We start from the raw sequence: 21,514 nt of genomic DNA on the forward strand, positions 1-21,514 counted from the left end.
GCTAAGCCTTCAGTTTTGTTTGCTTAGGTACGCAAGACCAGCACTGGCACTTAGAAGCCTCAGGCTGCCCCACAGGCGAAGGCGAGCGCGGGCCCTGCGCCCGGGCAGCGCCTCTGTGACCCCCATTACCCTGCACCTGCCCCTGCAAAGGGAATGCAGCACACGACCACAAACAGGCCGGACGGTGCAGCCAGGCGTAACTTCACTCTTAATTACTTCAAAGGAACTTGTACTTAACGTAAAGCGAAGCGTGTCGGCACATGCTTAGTTGGAAGCCACAGGTTTTGCACCAAATGCCACAGCCTGCTTCTGCAAAGGGGATGGTTTTGCAATGGGATTTTTGCATTTGTTCTTACAGTAATTTCTGCAGTGTTCGCTGCTGGTAGACTTCATTGGTGCAGTATTTGACATAGGGGTCAAACGTTGACGAAGCGTGCTTTTCAACTATATCACTAATGTCATCAATGAAGATGTTGTTCTGATGTCGTGCTTCAAGTTCTTTAAAGAACCTGTGAAAAAATTACAATAAATTACTTTACCAAAAAAACGCAGACTTCTCTCGCAGTGTTTTACACTTCGCCTGAGGCAACCACTTGAGTGGCAGGGTGAGATCATCTCTCCCTTGGCAGAACAGTAAGGAAAATCTCTAGAGGACAGGAGGCAGGAGCAGCGGTGTCACTGGCAGAGGTACTTCCCATTCTCCAGTTGCCAAAACTGAAACAACATTACTGACCTGGTTAGACTAGAATTTCCAGAAACAGGGTTAGAAGAGAAACAGAACCATCTCAGGCACACATTGACACATTTCCTCCTGTAACGAAGGAAGTACAACACCACAGGTGTTCAGTGAAGTAAAGCTGTGTGTGAACTGCTGACCTAGGGACAAACGCTGCACGGCAGGCTGAGCTGGACAAAGTGCTCGCGTAGTCGTGTACTTCAGTCTGTCGCTGAAACCAAACACAGAGGGGCAACAGTGAAAATAGAAACCAAAATCCTAAGCTGGTTCCAGGGCTCTCCAGAGCTCCTTTTACAAACCAACCTCAAACGTGCAGAAGAAGAGATCGGGATGGCCAGAAGCTCATCACACGTGTGTAACAACATGGGTTTGCTCACGTTTTTTCAGGTGTGCTTAGAAGCAGCACAAAGTTAACAGTTGCCTGAAAATTCACTGGGGCCCATGGAGGAGGGGAGCAGGAGGTGGGGGGGGAAGAGAGAGAAAAGATAAAAACAAGATCACTGTGTCACAGCGTGTACAATTTCTCATGAACTGCAACAGCCAGACCTCACCCGCTGACCACCATGAACCCCAGACACCGGGATGTGTTTCTGCTCTACTCAGACATGTTTATAGCTGGGAGAACTCAGCCCACTGCCAACTTACTCTGCTCAGGAAATTCAGCATTTCTTCCTGCTGTATGTTCTGGCACACTGACAAGGTGTTTGACCGTGCTAGGCTAGAACTTCCACTTTCAGAATTTATTTGCTGCTTCATCAATGACATCATCAGTCACAATCATTGTAAGGAACAGTAAAAATCTTGGATAGCAGAAGAAAAAAAACCGAGAGGGCAGAGAGAAGCAGCATACCCAAGTCCCATCGCCCACAACACGTACTATTAGAAATACTACCTCTGAAAAATCACACATCAAAGTTTGAATCAAAGGCTGTCTTTTTTTTTTTCCATCCAATTTGCTTATTACTTATAGACAATCATGCAACCAGACACATCCTAAAAAACCTTAAAATTTTAGGACAGTACTGATCGTTAGGACAGAATCTGAGTGATTACGTTCCGTTTAACCAACCACAAAGGAGCTGGGCTGTCTGACTGGCTTTATTTACTGAACACCAGAAGGATCTGTTTCTGTTAAATCCAGAATTTGTCTGGTTCAAGTTAGATCCAATTAAGTGAGAGTTAAACAGCATCACAAGACAGCATCTGATTTCCCTCATCTTGCCCTTGGGTCGTTTAAAAGAAATGTCCAATTTGTAATACTCAAACTCCCCCTCTCCTAAAGGCTGCGTGCCAGAATTCAGAGATGCAGGTTGAATTCATTTCCTGTTCGTTTCTTTTTATAGCACAAAATCTGGAACCACCAGAGACCTCACCAATACCAGGGCAAGAGTTTCCTCCTGGAGCGTCCGTGGCTCCTGTGACGGGTCTTCCCACACCTTGAGGCAGCTCCGTAACAAGCTCCTTAGCACCAGCAGGAACAACATCCAAACACCCGCTGAGGCAATTCTTGTAAACCATTTTCCCCTGCTCATTGGCACTGCTTTAAATCCACAGTTTTCTCAAAAACTCCAGTTACTCAGCTCTGCAGACACAAATGTGCAGCAGTACACGCACAACACTACAAATGGTTCCACATAATTCCCTTTTACAAGGCCTAAACAATGTCTCACAACTGCAAAACTCCCATCAAGAGAGCCTTGCTCAAACAGGTGTCGTGAATCATTTTGGTCGACATTTCTTCTCAGCATCTACTCTCCCTTCACCCTTGGATAAAGATATTAACTGAGCAGGACTCACGTTCTTATGAATACCACACCTTGCTCTCTGGATATTCCCAAATTAGATTGCAACTCATCAGGCAGGTAAAAGGAATTTTAAGTAGGCAGGCCAAATGAGAGTTAAACAGTTATCTTACAGAATCTGTTATTTTCCAGGAGCAAAAAGCACAGAGAATCTAACAAGAGCACATAAGGCTGGAGGAACTGCAGAAAAAGTAAACGTTATTTAAATCCAGGGTCCCTATAGAAATCAAGGGACAGCAAAGCCTTGCTGGCGCGTAAGACTGGGAAAGAGCAGACTTGGAATATCCGCCTGAAACCTGGGCACAAGTGCAATACCGGAGGTCACCAGATCGGAACAGCACCCGAAGGAGCTAAGAGGAAAACCCAAAAAACTTCTGATGGAGTTGTGAGATCACCATCGTCATCATTATTACTCTTCCTTAATATTTTCAAAGTTATAATGACATAGAGAGGATCACTGTGACGCAGCTTTAGCTTTAGAGCAACGTTGCTGCTGACACGTTACCATCCAGCAACAGACAAAAGCCACGGGAGTGGGAACTTCTTCCGACTTCTTCCTCTTGGAGCAAAGGGAACTGGAACAACCATTCCCCATTTCAGAGAACAGGAATAAAGGTTTCTGATTCGCCTCTTCAATCCCGAATCTGCTCGTCAGGAAGAGAAGCTCAATGAACGCATCACAAATTTTTGTTTTGGAGGGGCGGGAGCTTTAAAATAGTGAAACCAGGAAACATTACAGCTTTATTTCCACAGACTTTTACGCTGAATCACAATCAGAGCTTTTAGCAAAAGCATGGCTAGAAAGGGGGACTGCATCCAGTGTCTGAAATTCATCAGTCTGTGACAGGAGCTACCATGATCTAAATAATCAAAACCAATACACACACACATTTATAACAGCATGCACTGCAAAGCTAACAGCCCATAAAAATACCTTTTCTTAAGCAATATCCACTGAGCACCTAAAAGTCAAACAAACGAAAAAAAAAATACCTTGACAACCTATTTGTTCATACCGCAACAAACTGGCACCCACAAGTAACTGTCCTAATGGGAAGGCACTTGCCTTTTCAACTCTTCATAGTCTTCTGGCAGAAATCCAGACCAATACAGAGTCCATGGCAACCACACCAATATATTCTGTTACAGCGAGATGCCTGCGATAGCGGGTGAGGGCTCGTAGCATCTAGCTCGGCAGCACGCACTTCAGAAACACAAATCTTGCTTCAGCAATTAATACCCACTGGCAAATGAGCCCACAAAGAACGCTCTGTGGCACTGGAAATGTAAATCTTTTAGATAAATTATGCAGACAGCACAACAGGAGTCTTCATTTTACAAACCCTTCCCAAGCGGAAGGGAGCCGTGCTCTCCGCGCTCCCAAGGAGCAGCAGCGCCCTTCGGCCCGTCCCCCTGAGCACCCATCTGCCACAGAACGAAACGATCTCTCGCCTGTCACAGGCACTGAACTCGGAGATGGTTTTGTGGAGCTCCCTGACAACATGGTGAGGCTGCTCCCACAGGACACGCTCGCTAGAAACAGCCAAGCTAAGAAATGAAGACCAACCAGGCACCTCTGGTGCCAAGCCCTCCGACCCTGTGCTGTCACCTGCAGCACCTGGCTGCACCACAACCAGGTGACAGTGCTGGCCAACATCACATACAAGAGAAATGACCAGTCTCAGTGTTTGGGAAGAGATGTTTGTTCCTGTGAAATCTGCATACAGCCCTGCCACAGGCAGCACCCGTGGGCACCCGCGCAGCCTCTCCACACCCATCCAGGCACCACTGGGCAGCCAGGAAGGCCGAGAGAAGGGCGCCCAAGCAGAGAAATCTGTGAAACCTAATATGAGCTGGATTTAATTGCTGAGGATCACACACGTCAGAGACCAGCAAATTGCCAATAGATTCGCTTTTCTTTACGATTTACTGTCCTTCCCACAGAGGGGCAGCTGAACGACCAGGGACAGCTTGAGCAGGACTTCACACAGGACAGAAGGGAACGACCCGACACACACTTCACTTCTCTCCACCTCTCTAAATCAGTGTTCTGTTAAATGGACTTTAAAGTTGCAGCAGAGCCGCTGCCCAAATATTTTCCCACTGGGTCCCTCTCCCACTCTTAGCAACAGCCAGCAACAGTTCAGTCTATTTATACAGCGTGGAGCTACACTGTGAAAGTGAAGGATGCAAATCTGTGAGCTCAGGGTATTCTTTTCAGTATGTTTAAGTGATTTGAAGCTAGAAGCATACTGTATTTTCTGGAAAACTAGGCATCTTCTTCAAGGGCACTTTTTGTATAAGTAATTGCAAGGTATTTATTAAACCAAGTTATTATACAATGCACATAGATGTATAAAGATTTCCAAACGTGTTCAAAAAGGCATTATTTCAGTTCTGTTTGCCCAAGAAAATGAGCTGAGGGAAGTACGATTCTGTTTAGATTTGTTGTTCCCGAGCCCTGCAGTCACATATCTAATCTTGGCTCCAATAAGGAAGCTAAATCATAAAAGAACACTCACTGGGTCAGGAATGCAAGTACCAACTGCAGTTATTTTAAAGTTACTGTTTGCCGACGCCGCCAGTCCTTTGCACAGGAACAGCGTGGGTCAACCCAGAGAGTTTCAGCTGCCAGAAGAGCCCTCTGACCCACCATCCCTACACACTGACACCAGAGAGCTCAGCACTGGGGGCTGATAGAACAAACCCCCAAGGAAGCAAGCCGAGGAAACACAAGGATAAACGCACTGTCCCAAGTCATCGGTATGTGTGAAGCCAGAAACACCTTCTCTGGACACCTAAACTGGTAAGAAAAATAGGGTATTGTAGACTCCCTGCTCTCTCCCTCCCATCCTGCTCCTGGGTCACCCAAGAGGGTTTTTCTCCCCCTTCTTCCCATTACTCTGTCACTCACATCCCACATAACCACTCAGCCTTACTTATCTTACTTAAGGAAGCCATTTATCTCCTTCAAAGCATCTGGCACAAACAGTTTTCTTTAACAGAGCCCAGAAATTCTCCCCTAGACCACACCTCAGTGTCACTGGATGCCCTCAAGACACTACTCGGCTTTCTTCAAAAATCACTAAGGGCAAGAACTGTGATAAAACACAGAGCACAGACCGACACCATCAGTCTAGACCAGACAGGAAAAAAGGTGTTAATGACTTACACCACTGTCCTACCTGCAAATCAAACTGGTGATCTAGAACTTAGGAAGAATTCACTTTCCTTATAGTTCACCTGAATCACACAGGGTCTACTCACAGCATTTAATTTTCTACTTTTACTTTTTTTGTTATATGTGAGTTTTGTGGTGATTGGGCTTTTTTTGCAGTCTTCCAAAGAACCTCAGCAACAGAACTCCGCACTCCCAACAAGTAAGGATTTGAATACCCAGTTAACTAATTCAATACGCACATTTCTTACAGGAATACTAGGACTGTGTTTTTCTGTAGAAAAAGACAAAGCTGCATCATTTAAAACTATGTGGGAAAGAGCTGAAACATAAACCCAATCTACAAAAAGTGCTATAAGGAAGCTTACCTGGTTCCTAACATATATTCACACATATAATATTAAACTAAGAGACTCAGACAAGATGTTGACCTACCTCATAAACCCACATGGGCTTCTCTACCAAAATCAAGACACAGAGTTTAAAAACACTGTGTCAAAATATTTTTTGTTCACATCTGTTTCCGCTAATGCTAACCTTCCAGTATTCCATGAGCTTTACTTTTTGCTGGCGTAACGGCAGAGAGAGAAACAAAGTGCTGAAGCCCTCCTATAAATTTTCACCTGTCAGACCAATTGTTCTTCAAGACATTTCCCGGGATTCCCTGTAACTCCTCGTTCCCAAGCCAGGCTCCGGGGAAGCCGACCTCTCCTGCACCCTGGCCTGACCCATCAGCTCACCTCTCCCTGTGACAGCTCGCGCTGACCCGGGCTGCAGTTGGTGCGATTTTGTGTTCTCCCCGTTCAGCACTCCTGTCTCACACACAGGCACGTGCGCAAACCCACAATAAAAGACTTAAACTTTCCGGAGCCACCTTGCAAGATGTTTTCATAAACCACCACACTGCACGCTGCACAAATTATTCAGATCAGCTCTTCTTTGTCAGAGACGTTCCAATGAGCTCCCCAGAGCAGAGACAGCCTTTGCTGGCTGTGTTCTGCCTCCAACAAAGGCAGCTTTGTTCCGGCAGAAATGGCCTGGTCGCGCATTAGGAGCCTATCGTGGTGTTTCTGGAGAGTTTCCATTAAACACGCTCTAAGTCAAAGTTCTGAGATACCAGCCCCAAGCAATTTTGACCACAGACAGTACTGTTATCAGTTCAAGCTCTTCAGCTCACCAAACTTTTGTCTGAGCCACCAAACCCACTGGTAACTACACTCATACTCAGATTTTGTATTTTTAAGTAAAGGAAAGGCTACTTAAAATACAGCAGAATGGAGTAGATGCTAATTTTATAACAAAAAGATGGATTCTGCTACCACAAAAGACCTTGAGAACGGGAAGCGATAGTTTCGAGATACTACTAAAAGGTTTCTGTTTTAAAATCACTTTTATTATTTACACGAAGTTGTAGAAAGCCAGCACAAAGTTTTGTTATAGTTTAACAGTATTGCATAACTCAGGAAACAAAATATGTTTTCATTTAAGTTTAAAAATGAGTTATGAATTCTGTTTTTACTCCAAGTTATTAAAAAAAAAACCAAACAAAAAACAAACCCAAGTTCTCAATCCATTAGACTTCTCAGACAAGAAAGAGTAAGATTGTAATTTTGGGCTAGTCTGGTATTTTTCCATTATTTCTTTTCCCCATCTCCCCCTCCACTTCCTTTGAAGACCATTAATCAAAAGGGTTTTAAGAATTCCCCTGAAAATATTGCTCTCCCCACCCCCGTCTCCGCTCCAGATATTTCAAGTGAGAAACTTTAAAGTGGGTTTGATGATTTGGGAGGCTTATTCAATCCGGAAGGAAATCCCAAACACACCCGAGTGCCGCGGCCGTGCTGCCCGGCCGGCTCACGGAGCCTCTGCCGGCTTTTAAACCCTCTGAGGGAGATGGCAACTCCTGCCTGGTAACGTGACGGCTCTGTGAGGCAGTATTTGCCGGGCAGGAAACGAGCTCGTGATACTCTACTTCTACAATTCCCATTTCGAGTGAGGAGAAGCCTTCAGGAAGTACTAAACCTTCAAATCAGCACTTGGACACCCTGCACGCCCTGACCACGCTGCTGCCCTGCGGCTCTCGTCCTGCGGCAGCTGTGCATTCAGACGACATCCAACTGCTGGCAAAAGCAGTTAGCAATTATAAGGGAGAAACACAAGGGAATGGGGCGGGCGGAGAAATGAAAGAGTGCCAAATAAGTCCGAATTATATAGCTGCTAAATTAGGTTTGTGCTTGACACAATCCATTAGACTCTCACATTTGCTCCATGAAACAAAATGTTATTACTGCACAAACCTCAGAAACCAAACTGCTGCACAACAGATGCAGAATTCCACAGAATTTGCGGGCCTTCAGAGACACAAAAGCCAAGAAAGGGCATTGCTGTGACTGGAAACATGAAACTTGATTAGTTCCACAAAGGTGAGCGCAAGCTTAATGCTAACGAATTCAGCTCACAACTTGTACAAGGAGGAAACAAAGGTGACAGAAGAAGAGGGAACAAGAATACAAAAAGCTGGAAAGGTGGAAAGGACTGACTCCAGAGCCTGCCAGACTCCTCACCCAACCCTTAGCCCCATTTTATTTTGCTGTTCCGCAGGCAGAGACACATCCAAAGGGGCACGGTGCCACGGCCAGCCAGTAGCTAACAAGGCCACAGGCATCCTCGAGCCCTGGTGCCTCAGCCGCCACTGGACACAGGTGTTAAGAAGCAAAGCACAGACATTTTTATTTTGTTGGCTGTGCGGCCACAGCAATTCACCCGCTGATGCTGCTACTCACCAGGCTGGGATAACAAACAGGCTGTAACAAAGCAAAGCCTCATGAAACGACTTTTTGAAACGGGGTTTGAAGCACTGGTGGCCCCGCAGCACCCCCCCTGTGAGCACACACAGGTCTGGTGTTAACGCTGGCAGTAACCACCAGCAGTCACGAACCAGACCTCGCAGCGTTTGTATCGCGTAAGATCTGCCAACATCTCCTTCTCATCAGGCTCTGGTTCTAAGGGTGTCCGGTTTTCTCGCTCCTAACTTTGCACTTTAAAAAAAATACTAAAAGCACAGCAGAGCTGCTTGTTCCCAGGAGGACAAGGCTGCCTCTCCCATTGAACAGCAGCTCAAAACCAGTGGCAAGGCGAGTCTGGCAAACTCATGCGCATGTTTCACCGCTATTTGTATTTTCCATCTTCAAACTACCCCGACAGCTTTGGAGGAAATGGTTACTGCTCTGAAATGGTCACCTGAGATTCCAGCGAGAAACTTGCTTTTATGTTGAAACTGGTATTAAAATAATAACCAGCCACCTACCTCCAGTTCAGTCTACCCGTAAGCTCTCCTTCCTAAACCAGTGAAGCCAGAAAAGTAAACAGCTGTTCAGTTTTAAAAATCAAGAGTATTCTGGCAAGAAAAGCTCTTTGCAAATAAGAGCAAGATACCCTGGAGAAAAAGAGCGTAGGCAAGGCAGAGCCTGAGTCTGCAAATGCCTCCAGTATCACAGAGAGTAGTAACCAGAGCTCTATTATTCGAGGCACTACCTGTGAGGGATACAAGGAAAATATAATCCAAATAAACAGGGGCTTAGTCATTACAAACCCAGCGCCTACAGTTAGCAAAATAAAACCTTAGCTGTTTAGGTATTTTGATGCTCTCAAAGAACAAAGAATCAAATTCCATTCTAATTTATTTACAGCTTATAAACAACTAAGACTCTGCGTATTAACACCTGCAACATTTGAATTCTCATTCTTTAATTGCCAGGCATAATTTTTTGCTGAACTTGCTACCTTGCACCTGTTCCTTCATTTTGTGGTAACACTAAAGAAACTATTTGGTATGTTTCATTCCTTGCTTGAGAGATATTTTGACTACCAGGAATCACCCCTCAGGTAGAATTAAAAAAAAAAAAAGCACATTGTAAATAATTTAAATTTGTAACTACTAAATGTTAAACTTAAGCCTTGTAATTTAAAAACTGCATAATTTGAAAACGTAGAAGTGCACTGCTATACTTACTTTTTGCTTGCTTCGTAAACATCCGTGATATTGGAGAAGAGGTGATGGCTCTCCGTTTTGGTCATCGTGAGACTCAGTTCCCTGGAATTTTTAAACATCCGGATCAGAATCTCCAAGCTCAGCAAATAAGAATGCTCAGAAGATATCACTTCAAATATTGCCTGCAAAGCGGAGGGGGAAACAGAAAACTTACTATTGACTGTGTTCTTTTTAAAATTAAAAAAAAAGAAGAACACGTGGAGGATGGGTGCAGAGAAAAGTTACTGAATGTAACAAAAGATTCTAACATAATTAATGATTTCCACGACAGTTGCATCATTTACTTTGAACTAAGTGATTTAATACTAGAGAAAGACTTGTTTTAACAGTCTGTATTCAGAGTTTTCAATGCAGCTGCAGAGTTTGAAGACAAAACCCACCAACTGTGATCACTCTCCATTCATACTCCTGAGAGGTGGGGCTTGGCAGGTTTTTAAAATAAATAAATAATTTTTTCAAAACCAGCAAAGGCACCTCGTCTGTTTCTGTGGGTGGGCTGGAAGCTTCCTATCAGCCATAGCAGTGTTGATCAGCCAGCATTTCTTTCTGCTCTTTTTAAACAGAAGCTGCAAACTTCTTTGCTGGAAAGTGTTCTTGGGTAACAGAACTCTGCAGGAGAGCAAAACCTTTTGCAAAATTTGTGTTTCGGTGATCCCTCGGTTACTTGTAAAGGCCCAGGCAAGGAGCAGGCATGGGAGCAGCAGAGCAGGAGGGGACACGGAGCCGCTGCCTGTGAGCAGTGAGGGCCTGTGCTGGGTGACCTCCCCAACCTTCCGCAGCTCCCACAGCCGAGCTCTCCACCTTAGCACTCCGCGCTCCGAGCGGCCACCGTGACTTCCAGCAGCCGGCTGGCACACAAAGCAAACTCCCAGTGGACTCTTGGACTTCAAAATCCACATACTTGTTCCCTTGGAAACTTTCATCTCTCAGGTAGATACCTGGGCAGCCTGTAGAGATCGTTTACCTCGCTAGGCTTCATTTGCTGTTATTCTAATAGATTTCTCACATGTACATGGAATAGACCTAACTTTCACAAACTCTTTTGTCATAAGCTCCACTAAATCACATTTGTCATCAGCGCTGTACTCCAGGCATTGCCAACACAGAATAATCCATCAGCAGATGTAATATAACTGATGGTAATACTTGCCCGTATAATTTCATCAGTTGTTTGCAGCTAACTTCTCTCAGCCTTCTCAAAGCCGAGGGGGAACACGTACTTTAAATACACATGAGGAAAGGCAGCGTAACGCGTACATCAGTGGGCTCTCTGCTTCCTTACCACCTAGAAATCTGAGGGCATTTGGTGAGAGAAACAGCAGCAGCTACAACAAGCTGCAGGTTACTGCTCTGTGAGAAGAGACGTAAAGGTGATGCTTAAAATGCTGCTAAACTCCCTGCCTGCCAACCGCCAGAGCCTAGAACAGACCCACGGGCCAGCCGAACTCTGGTGGCAAATCCCTTGGCTAACCCGCGCAGAGGTACCACCAGCAGCTCCAGCTCCAGCCTTCGGCCTCACTGCACCTCTCCCAGCCGTGCTCACACAGAAAGGATTTACCTGCCGTGGAGCTCCATGGCTAATGGGCTTCTACCCAGACATTTTTCAACACAGGAAAACATTCAAGCTCTTTTATTACTACTTTTTTGGAGGGGGTTTGTTTCTGCTTTGTCTGAGGACCCTCATGGACTTCTTCCAGTCTGGTACCAGAAGGTCCTTAGTACACTCCTAACTAAATGGGACAAAGAGAGATACCTTGCTTCTAATGCGTAAGAAAGGAGAGTGTATCGTCTTGCCATTTTGGAGAATACAAAATAAGAAAGGATTAAGGAACAATCTGGACTGACATACAGTAACTACCCCACACTCAGGGGCCGGGCTGGCAGTTCCCAGGTGCTTGCTAACACTGTTCCTGCTGACACCTGGAACCCTGCTGGGGTCCGTGATATCAGGGTAAGCAGATGTTGGAATCCTGATGGCCAGGAAATACAGTTTGTACACACACACAGAGCTAATTTCCAGCTTGCAAGAAAAGAAGATCTAATGAAAATGTCTATAGTTCAAATCAGTCTCCATGCCACATTTTCTTTACACAGAAGATGCACAGAGATCCATCTCAGTAATGTGTTCTGAAAGCTGGGATGGGAATGAATGTGTGACATTCTATTTAATCAAGGCAGAAAGCAAACAAATCATTTCTCTGCAGCGACAATATATTATGATGGCAAAAATAATAAGTTCTAAAAAGCAATTTTAAGAATAGATAAAGAAAAACTGGTAAAAGGCAATTTAAAATAAATATAGCAAAAGCATGACTTGGTAGTATAACTGCATCTTATGAATATTTATTTAGGCTCCCTCTGAAAGAACGGGCTTCTAATATTCAAACAAGAAAACCCTCAGGCTTGAAAACATTTTTGGTAACATTAAAGGCTTTACATTTAAAAAGCATCTGAAGAACTTGTTCTCTTTGAAGGGATGTAAATACAAGTCCAGGAAACATAAGACTAAAGGCTCCTAAAGGATATGACTGAAATAAATGCCTTGTGTCTCCAAGCTTCCCAGCAGGAGGAGACAGAAAAGCTGAACACGTGGCCTGAACTGCTGCCCAGCCTCTTCCCCCCCAAAGAAGACAGCCAAAGAAATGTAGCATTAGAAGAAAACCCCAACAAACTGCTGTCTACATCTGACGTGTGCAGTACAAGATGTTGCTGTATTTCACAAAGGAATATGACAGCTGTAGGTCACGTAGCGAGATGACTATTTGAGGTTTGCTATAGAACTCTGTGAACCTCTCCAAAAAGCCCCATCAGGTGTCACTCGGCTACACTCACTGAGGTATGTCCTGAAGCCAAATGGAGATGCTGAACAAATTACCAGGGCAGGTAATGCTCTAGTGTTGTGTTTTCTTTTCTGTGGAAGGACATACCTCAAGAACTGCAGGTATATAGTTGGCTAGGTCAGGCTATTCTTTTCAACACCTCTCATTCATTTTGATATAGCCCCTGCAAGTAAGGAAGGAGGGTAAAGCAGATAAAGTGGACAAAGAGGAAGAGGAAAGTGGATAAAGAGGACAAAAGGAGCAAAGGGGAAAGAGACAGAGAAACAAGATAACTGCATCAGTAATTGCTGCTGTTGTCTGTACTGCTGACAGCATGGATGTACCTTCTCCACTGCAGCGTGAAAGGAAGAAGGTTAGTTACACCACACACACTGCTCCCGGGGTCACAAGTACTTACAGGATTAGTTACAACTCAGGCGCGTTGTCAAAAGCTGTCCTTTGTTCCGCATTGCCTTTAAAAATTCTGTGTCACCCCCTACCCTCTGTGAGCGCAAGGTTAGTTTTACACCTTCCCCAGTTCAGCAGCAGCAATGAGCGTCTCCTGCTACGGAGCAGCCCCCAAGGCGGCTGCAGCTGCGGGCGGGAGCACACCGGGCAGCGCTCCTCCGGCAAGGCCCTCTCTGGCAGGAGAGCAGTGGCAGCGACATCTACACATCAGCCACAGCCAGGTTTTGTTTATTTACTCTCCCTGGGGAGAGAAGACACTTCACTCCAGGGCAGGAGTGAAGCGTTGTCTCCTTGTCAACAAACAGAGTGTTACATCAGGCACACAGGGCATCCCGAAACCACCACCAAAAAAGAATGTGTTACTTTAACGAGTACCTCCTGTCTTTTTCTTTCCTCCTGGCTAATTCCATCTGATAATCCATTCTTCTTTACCTAAAAAATAAATGAGAAATTTTTAAATCTTTTGTAGAAAAACGTGGTTTAACAAAAATAATACAGCGCCATCAAAACAATGCACTAAGAATTCAGCTAAAGACTCTGTCCATTGCAGAAAGACAGCAATGACAGAGCAGAAATAAAAGAGTTAAGTCAGTGATGTCTGTCACTTGACTTACCTAAAGACCTAAATTAATTTCATTAAAACCTATCCTGACACAAACACAGCAGCAATAGCATGCACAGCTGAATCACGGCCACCCTGCACAACCTCCCTGATTTCACCCACAGGGGGTCAGCGAGCTCAGTGCAGCAACTGCCACATTCACATTCAGGAACTGCCGCTGTGTTTTGCAATCATTCCGTTGTCACACATGGGTGTGTACATACAAAGTGCACATATAAAACATCACGCCAGTAAATGGCTCAACCCTAAACCTCTTAACAACAACACTTGCAAAGAGGAGGAGGCCCAAATATGGAGACTAATTTGACACACTCTGTGAAAGAAAATTCAATTTCTATTTTTGAGGTGTCCAATATGTTTTAGCTGAAACAGCCTAAAAATCCCATTTGTGCTACTGTGCAAACAAAAACCTTGCTAAGAACATAATCAGAAAGAATGGAAGAGCCCAGCACTACCACTGCTAAAGCTGTTGTACTGGGACACCAGACTGCTTTTTGTCAGGAACTCCGCTGTGATTCAGCCACGGAGATGAGGAGGAAAGGACAAAGGAATGACAGGTTACCTCTGCGGTTATACACAAGAAGTTCCTCCAAAATAAGGAAGTGCTGCAGGGGTAGGGAGCTCACCAGAAACATTTTTTTGAGAAATATAGTAAGCAGCTCCACCATGAACCACGTTGAAGGTAAGCCCTTTGGTAGCACAAGAGAAACAAGAGCGAATGCAGACATTTGCCCTGAAGATGCTCGACAGTAAAACCAGGCAGGTTTTGTCTGACCCTGCAGAGAAGAGGCAGCCGTGGAAAGGGGACCGAGTGGCTCCATAAAGCAACTTGTGGCTTTTTTTAAATGAACAAGAAAAGTGACACCCGTACTTGTCCCAAACCAGGGAGAGGTGCTCAGAAAAATGAAACACAAGATGGCCAAAGCTTGGAAAGAGTTTCAGGTTAGCGAGGCAGCAGTTGAGAGAACACACAAAATCTTGACGCAGCTCTGCGTAAATACATTGAGCCTACTGGGCATGAAATGGAGGGGTTGATGCTAAACAACCCACCTCCTATTAATTCTGAGCATCACCTGTGCTATGGGGCATCTGTTCCCAGCGCAAGATCTCAAGAATATTTGTAAGAATCACAGCAGCACTGGCAGCAGTAATGAAAAGTGAACATGCATCATACTCGCCAGGCTGGGCGATAAGGGCGTGGAAAAACCGACATTTAAGTTCAAAGTCCAACAGTCAGATGCAGTGCTCCAACTCTGCAACGGGATGATGCCCAGGAGGGTGGCGAGGTCTCCACCCAGAGAGACTTTCAAAACTTGACTTGATGCAGTCCTGGGCAAGTTGCTCTGACTGACCCTCCTTGAGCAGGGGCTCGGAGGAGATGATCTGAAGAGGTCCCCTCCAAGCTAAGCAGTGCCGCGACTCTTTGCACGCACGGTAACACACGTCATCACTACCCACAGCAACCCAACGCTCCACTCGGTGGAAAACAAATACATCTGATACAGTGCACAGGTTAGCATCACTACCTATGATCTGCTGGAAAGCCTTCAAAAATATCGAAAGATGCTTTGGGAATATATTTCTAAGATACTGGTTGCTCTCCCTAAATGAAACTGAGAGAGTTGGAAGGGACCGAGACAGCAGATAAGGCAGCTTTTTCCCTAGTCACCTGCTGAGCTACTGCTGGGTGTCTGACCTGTAACAGAGGAAGAGGTTTCAAGAGAGGAATTTGAAAGGAACTGGATTTAAACAGCACCTTATTTCAGAGCCTTTAAATGCCCAATCTTAGTTTCACACGAGTGGTACAACGCAGGAAGACAGAAACACCCTTTTTTATTATCATCATGAAGGATGTGACAGCTCCATACGTGAAGGTTTCACCACCCCCAAATGCAGGGTCTGGTCAGAGCTGCCCCAGCTGTCAGGCCCAGCCGGACAAGGGAACCCCCTGCAGAAAGAGCAGGTTCACCCTGCTCTCGATTCCCCTCCAGCAACCCGCACAGTCACTGCTAACCCACACCGCAAACGTGCTGCTCCTCTCTCCCAGCTGAAACCCAGGACTGTGACATTTTCCAGCTGACTTCCTCTTACAGTGCCCCACTCGCTTTTCCACGCACATGGACAGCACGTCACTCTGCCAGAGTCACAAACGACTGTGACCCCACTGCTTTATTCTCCCAGCGCGCCCACTTCTCCCCTGTCCTCCCCACTCCCAGCCTTGTCACTCAAGTAAAGACACTGAACAAGTCTGCTGTGCTGGGAATCCTGAAGAACAAACTGGTTTATGTAACTGTCAGCATGGCACAGGAACGGCTCTCTTACTGAGATGATCCTGATTCTATTCTGGGGCCACGGCAAATTAGTGGTTTTGAAATTATTATTACTGCTGAAGAGCGCTCCTTCTGAAACACCTCAGCTGTTGAACATTTAACTGCTAGTTTGCCTAGAAGGCAGAAAAAAAACCCCTCCAATTTGACTTCATTATAAGTAAACTCTCTTGCAACATTAAGCAAATTAACTACATTTAAAGTACTGATTTCTTGGGGAAAAAAAAAAAATGAAGCAAATTCTTCAAAACCACATCGTCTTGCCTTGTTTGTAATTACTGAATCAAAGAGTGATCCGTATTTCCAGACCTTAAACTGTAAAAGGTCATCAGCATCTGTAAGACAGCTCTTCTGCACAATTTAAATGGCCTTAGCAGATCTCACTGAGGCTTAATAACTAATTTCTATAGTATATACACAGTCAGTGACCCCAGTCATCAAATATTCTAGGTGATCATGCAATAATCATGTCATAATAATAATAATCATGTCATGTAATAATCTTTCTTATGCCACACACAGAGATGAGGTTCTACGAGACTCTACAAGTTACATAAAAACCCAAAAAAACCCCAAACTCATAATTTTAGGGATATCCCTCCAGAAGCTGGAAAAACAGGGATAAAATTAATCACAAAACTACAGAATTTTCACCGTTTCTTTAGTGTCAAAATCATGCATATGATGAATACCCGCAGAAATATCAACTGGTATCATCACTAGCAGGGAAGCTTGCAAGACTACACTAGTGACTATAACAGCTGAATTCTGTTTTAACAAAGCCACTAAGAAAAATGCAACTGCAGATGCCTCACAGACAGGGCTTGGGAGAGAACACCACCATCTGAATACTCAGCTTTTTTTTTAAATGGTTTCCATCAAATACATGCAGCCAACTTAGCACTGAGCTGCAACAATTTCAAATGATCCAGCAGAAACTTACTTGTAACTAACTGAGGCTTTTCTTTAGTGTAATTCACCCTTTTTGTAAACTCACATAAACTTTTTTTTTTTAATACACAAATCAGTAAGTTGAGTCTCTGCCAAATACAGGACCCTAAAACAAAATCCTATTTGAGTCTGGTCCACATCACTCCAATCTATCAAAAGGAACTACAAAGCACAGCTCTCACTTGGAGTTTAAAACGCTGTTGGGATTTAAACCTGTCCTTCCAAGCTTTCTGCAGGAACAGCCGGGCGCAGGAACAGACGTGACAAGTTTGGCTTTCCACGAGGACCCGCGCAGGCAAGGCCTAAGGAGCCTCCTGCAGTGATTGTGGGAAACCCACAGTCAGGGTCGTAAATCCCACGTGCAAACGGAAGAGGCACGCTTGATTTGTTTTGCCCAGTATAGTTTAAACAGAATATTAAATGAAACAGAACTGTATCTTGAAGTGTGCAGTCATGAAATATCACTTCCTTCACGTTTCAGGGTTGTATTTAACTTCACCTTCAACTACACTGAATTTTTTTTGTTGGCAATTTCAAATCCCACACTCTAATCAGCCTGTTTTGTGGCCACATGATCCACTTGCACTAGAAAAGGGAGGTGTCAGCCAACCAGGGAAACCAATTCTGGCAGGAGCATCGGTCTATCCTTACTCAAACTAACTGAGAATATGTGATTTGTTTTCTTCAAGCTGTCGGAGTTACCTTGGATAAAACCTAAACAGAAGATAAATTGAGACTGCCAGATTCAGACTAGTAACATTGGAATAGCTGCAAACTTGTTGATATAAAAGTATTTGGAGACACCTTGTATTTTGGAAGGGAAAAGATGACAAGTTTCAGCCCAGAGCTCCAGTAGTAAGCAAAAAGACTCATTTCAACAACTTCTTAGATGCTCTGTCTGGCTATGCAATAATCAAATACTCACAACGGACAGCTGACTCCACGTTGATCTCAGGGGCTTATAGCGAAAAACAACCTTTTCATCCGATTTCTGCTCTCGGGGCTCAGACTCTTCATCAGAATCGATGTCCAGAGCTTTTTCTTTATAGTTCTGATATAATACAGCATTTTCTAGAAAAGAACAACAGTATATCATTAGTTGCTAGAAAGTTAGCTTAGCTGCTATCATGAAAATTCCAAGTACCATTTAAACAACGCAAGACACCCAAAGGTCCACGTGCCGTTCACAAACTCCAAGAGACAAAGATAGCATCTGACTTGGGCCGGACAATGGCACAGCACTGCAACAATGGGTCACTGTACCGCTCCCAAAAAGATCCACACTGACTGAATTAAAGAACAGATGTGTCCTTTGTGGAGAAAAAACAGAGAACAATTTTTTCTTCCTTGGTTTGCTGTACAACATTTCATAATTAGCCAGCAATTTAAAAACGGAACAAGCATGTCAGCAGAGCAGTGTCGCTCATCCAGAGGTCTAGCGGTTTTCATCTACAAGACCATCACTAGTCCACTGCCCGTGCCGACCTTTATTCTGTCAGCTTTAAGTACCATCTTCACACTTCACTAAGAGAAGAAAATCATCCAAATTTCAGAAATTTCAGGCCAGAACTATTCCAAACAGAAACTTCAACACTTGCTTGAACGAGCAACAGGCCTGTGAACCTTAAGACAAAACACACCCTCCAACATGTCAGTGCTGCCAGTGCTAATTCTGTGGCAAAGAAACGCAGGTGTGGAGCCTCCCCTTTCCGCTTCCCAACTTCGACCACACACCCTTTTCAAAAGCAGAGAGAAAAGGACAGAGAAATTCAAGACCAGAATACATTTAGAGATGGGCCAGGCTCTGGCTAATCTGCAATCTTGTCCTACAAGAGAAAGGGGAAAGAAGGGAAAGGTCTGGCTGCTCCACATGCAGCTGCAACTCCTGAGGTCTCACACTGGGCTGGGGGCATCTGTGTCACCTGCTCGGGCCACACAGCCCCGGCCGAATATCATGCAAGGTATTTGTTCTTCGGAAAGCATCTGTACAGTCTGCACACTTATAATACAAGAAATTGTGCAACACAACTGAATTCTGAGAGGCATTACAAAGAGAGCTATTAGTTGGGATCAGTACAAGATAGAAGAGAGCCATCAGTAGAGAATCTAGAGAACATCAGGACATAGTGCGAGAAAAGATGAAAATAAGAGTAAGGCAGGGGGCAGTGCAAACAGAACAAACCGAAAAACATTAAGAAATAGAAACAAGAAGAAACAGAAGGTAACACAGCAGCTGAGGTGACCTTACAGAGGCATTAAGCAGAGAAAAGCCAAGAGAGTAGCAGTTCCTGTAATGAAACTTCCACAGAATCATAGCCAGGAGTGAATTTTTTTCTTGTTCAAATATTGGTAAAAGCAGTAAACCTGCCGAAGTCCAGAATTAATGAGTAACATAAAAAGCAGTTAGACAGTATTTTTCTGACACTGGAGGCCTAGGCAGCAAGAAAAGGATTACAGCACCCTTGCCTTATGAGGTGAAAGAGCGGCAAAGCTGCATGGGCCATCACCTCGAGCACAACAGTTCAGTGTGGCTACAAGCGATGTCCCCAACCCCCTGAGCTGAGCCACAAACACCTGCACCTGGGAGGAGCCAGGGACACCCCACTCGGAGGAACCAGCCCCACCTGGGCAATTCTACGCACCTGTGAGGGCTGAGACAGACCCAGCCATCAAGTTCATCTTTGAAGAGGTACAAGAGTTTAAGCCCTTCAAAGAAAAATCCAGTTTCAGCCTGCCATCCCATACTCTTTAAAATATTCCCCAAGGTATGCCGAGTGCCAAAGTTATGGTTCACGCAGCAGTCAGGTTACTAAAAAGCAAGGTACTCAGTCTCTGACTGCCTATGAAAGAAGTTCACAAAACGATCCTCAAGTTCCATTCTCTCATAACTGAGCGTATTACCAAGTCTGTACAGAAACAGGCTTACCTTCCCCATCAAACGTCCCTTGTCCTTTCAGCATTTTCTTCTAACAGAAAAGAAACACATACACATTACAAGAAGAACGCACAATAACCAAGAGTAACAAGAACTTCCATTTTATTTGAAGTTATTATAGTCTGGAGCCTGTTAATGTTAGACAAGTACTCATGAAAACAACCGTTTCATCACAGAAAGTGAAAAGCTACTGCAGCTTTCCCTCTTTCGGGCTGTTTACACGTATCTGTCCCCAGTGCCTCATGTTCCCTGCGCTGCAGAACCACAGAGCGCTGGCGTTGCCAGAGTTCAGTGAATTTGTAGCTGGCTCCGCTGTCCCCGGGCTTCCCTGCGAGGCTGGGGGTGTGCGCTGCCTCCTCCCACACCCTCCCCAGAGAACCCCCACACTAAGGAGTCTGCAAACTAACGTTCCGAGACCGAAACAAACCTTTGAAATAAAACAGCTGGCTTGGTGCAACAAGTCGTATGGGCTAAGAAGTCTATGTAAAAAAAAAACCCAGGATACTAGCAAAAAGAGATGCGTGTGTAAAGACAGGATCTCCTATTTTAAACATAACTTCCGGTTAAAGTCTGCTACCAAAACCAAACCAGACCCTACTGGGCAGCAGTTCACAATGTGTTTGATAACTATTTCACCACTTTGAGCTTTTCCACAAAAGCTTCCATGCTCATAACTTTCAACTGGCTGAAAAGTGCCACAAAGCTGATCATTAATTTAATAGCTACACCCTTAGCCCTTAGCCTGGAGTACTCTGTTACACAATTCTGAATGCTCTGCAGAAATTTACAAACACTTTTTTTCTTAAAGTACATACTTAAAAAGAAGAAAATACAAGATTACAATAGGTTATGTTCAAGTAAAATAATATCTTCAGTAAGTATTTATATTTTAACTTTGATACACTGAGAATAAATCTACTGCTCCTAATGGATTATAACCAAGAATGAAAACCAGGCATTCACCGGCACAAAAAAAAAGATACCTGAAGGGGTCTCTATCAATTTAAGAAAGATCACACTCTGATTTTTAAGAACACTACTCTGCCTCAGACAGGAGAGCGCAGGAGGAGGTTCCTTTCTCTGCCTGGCTGCTACTCCAGCAGGCAGGCGTTGTTAAATTAGCGGCTCTTTTTCTCCTGTTTGCCACTTTCTGGGAAAGAGGTTTAAAAACACCAATTTGATGGTGAAGGAACGCCCGGCGTGTGGGGGCTCCAGCAGGGACCGCGGGCGAGAGGTGCCATCAGCAGCCTTTGCGCTGCCCAGATTTCCCCAGAATCCCGCCCTGTGCCCGCAGCCTCCACCGCTCTGCTTCGAAATCGCCACTTGTAACTGATCCGCGAGGAAGTTTTGCCGTAGCAAAAAGCAAACCGAAAACCAAACCCAGCAGTCCTGGGAAACTTCCCGGGCTGCGAATCCACCTGCGCAGCCCGCACGGCTCGGCTCGGCACAGCTCAACTGCATCCTCCCCAGGCTCGAAAACTTCTCTTTATCTTCCACCACGGCTTTAAGAATGGGCTGGGACATCCTGTTCTTCTTCTTAAAGTTGCTGGAGCTGTCGAAGTCCACGCCGCTCACCACGGCCCGGCGGTAGGAGGTTGACCTCAGGCCCCGCCGCAGGGTGCCCG

At 44.9% G+C, this 21,514-nt stretch overlaps 1 protein-coding gene across 1 annotated transcript in view; it reads right to left on the minus strand.

Annotated features, from left to right (window-relative positions):
• Positions 1–21,509, minus strand: part of ARHGEF26 (Rho guanine nucleotide exchange factor (GEF) 26) — a gene marked incomplete at its 5' end in the record, with an annotated part of 36,554 nt that extends 15,045 nt beyond the window's left edge. Inside the window, 7 exons of the mRNA XM_009874860.1 lie at positions 357–509; positions 9,729–9,889; positions 13,430–13,486; positions 17,880–18,025; positions 19,881–19,917; positions 20,684–20,690; positions 21,349–21,509. Of these exons, the coding sequence (XP_009873162.1) occupies positions 357–509; positions 9,729–9,889; positions 13,430–13,486; positions 17,880–18,025; positions 19,881–19,917; positions 20,684–20,690; positions 21,349–21,509 (722 nt within the window). The remainder of the gene's footprint in view (positions 1–356; positions 510–9,728; positions 9,890–13,429; positions 13,487–17,879; positions 18,026–19,880; positions 19,918–20,683; positions 20,691–21,348) is intronic.
• Positions 21,510–21,514: the final 5 nt, after the last annotated feature.

Source organism: Apaloderma vittatum, unplaced genomic scaffold, assembly GCF_000703405.1.
Source record: "Apaloderma vittatum isolate BGI_N311 unplaced genomic scaffold, ASM70340v1 scaffold24478, whole genome shotgun sequence".
NCBI lineage: Eukaryota > Metazoa > Chordata > Aves > Trogoniformes > Trogonidae > Apaloderma > Apaloderma vittatum.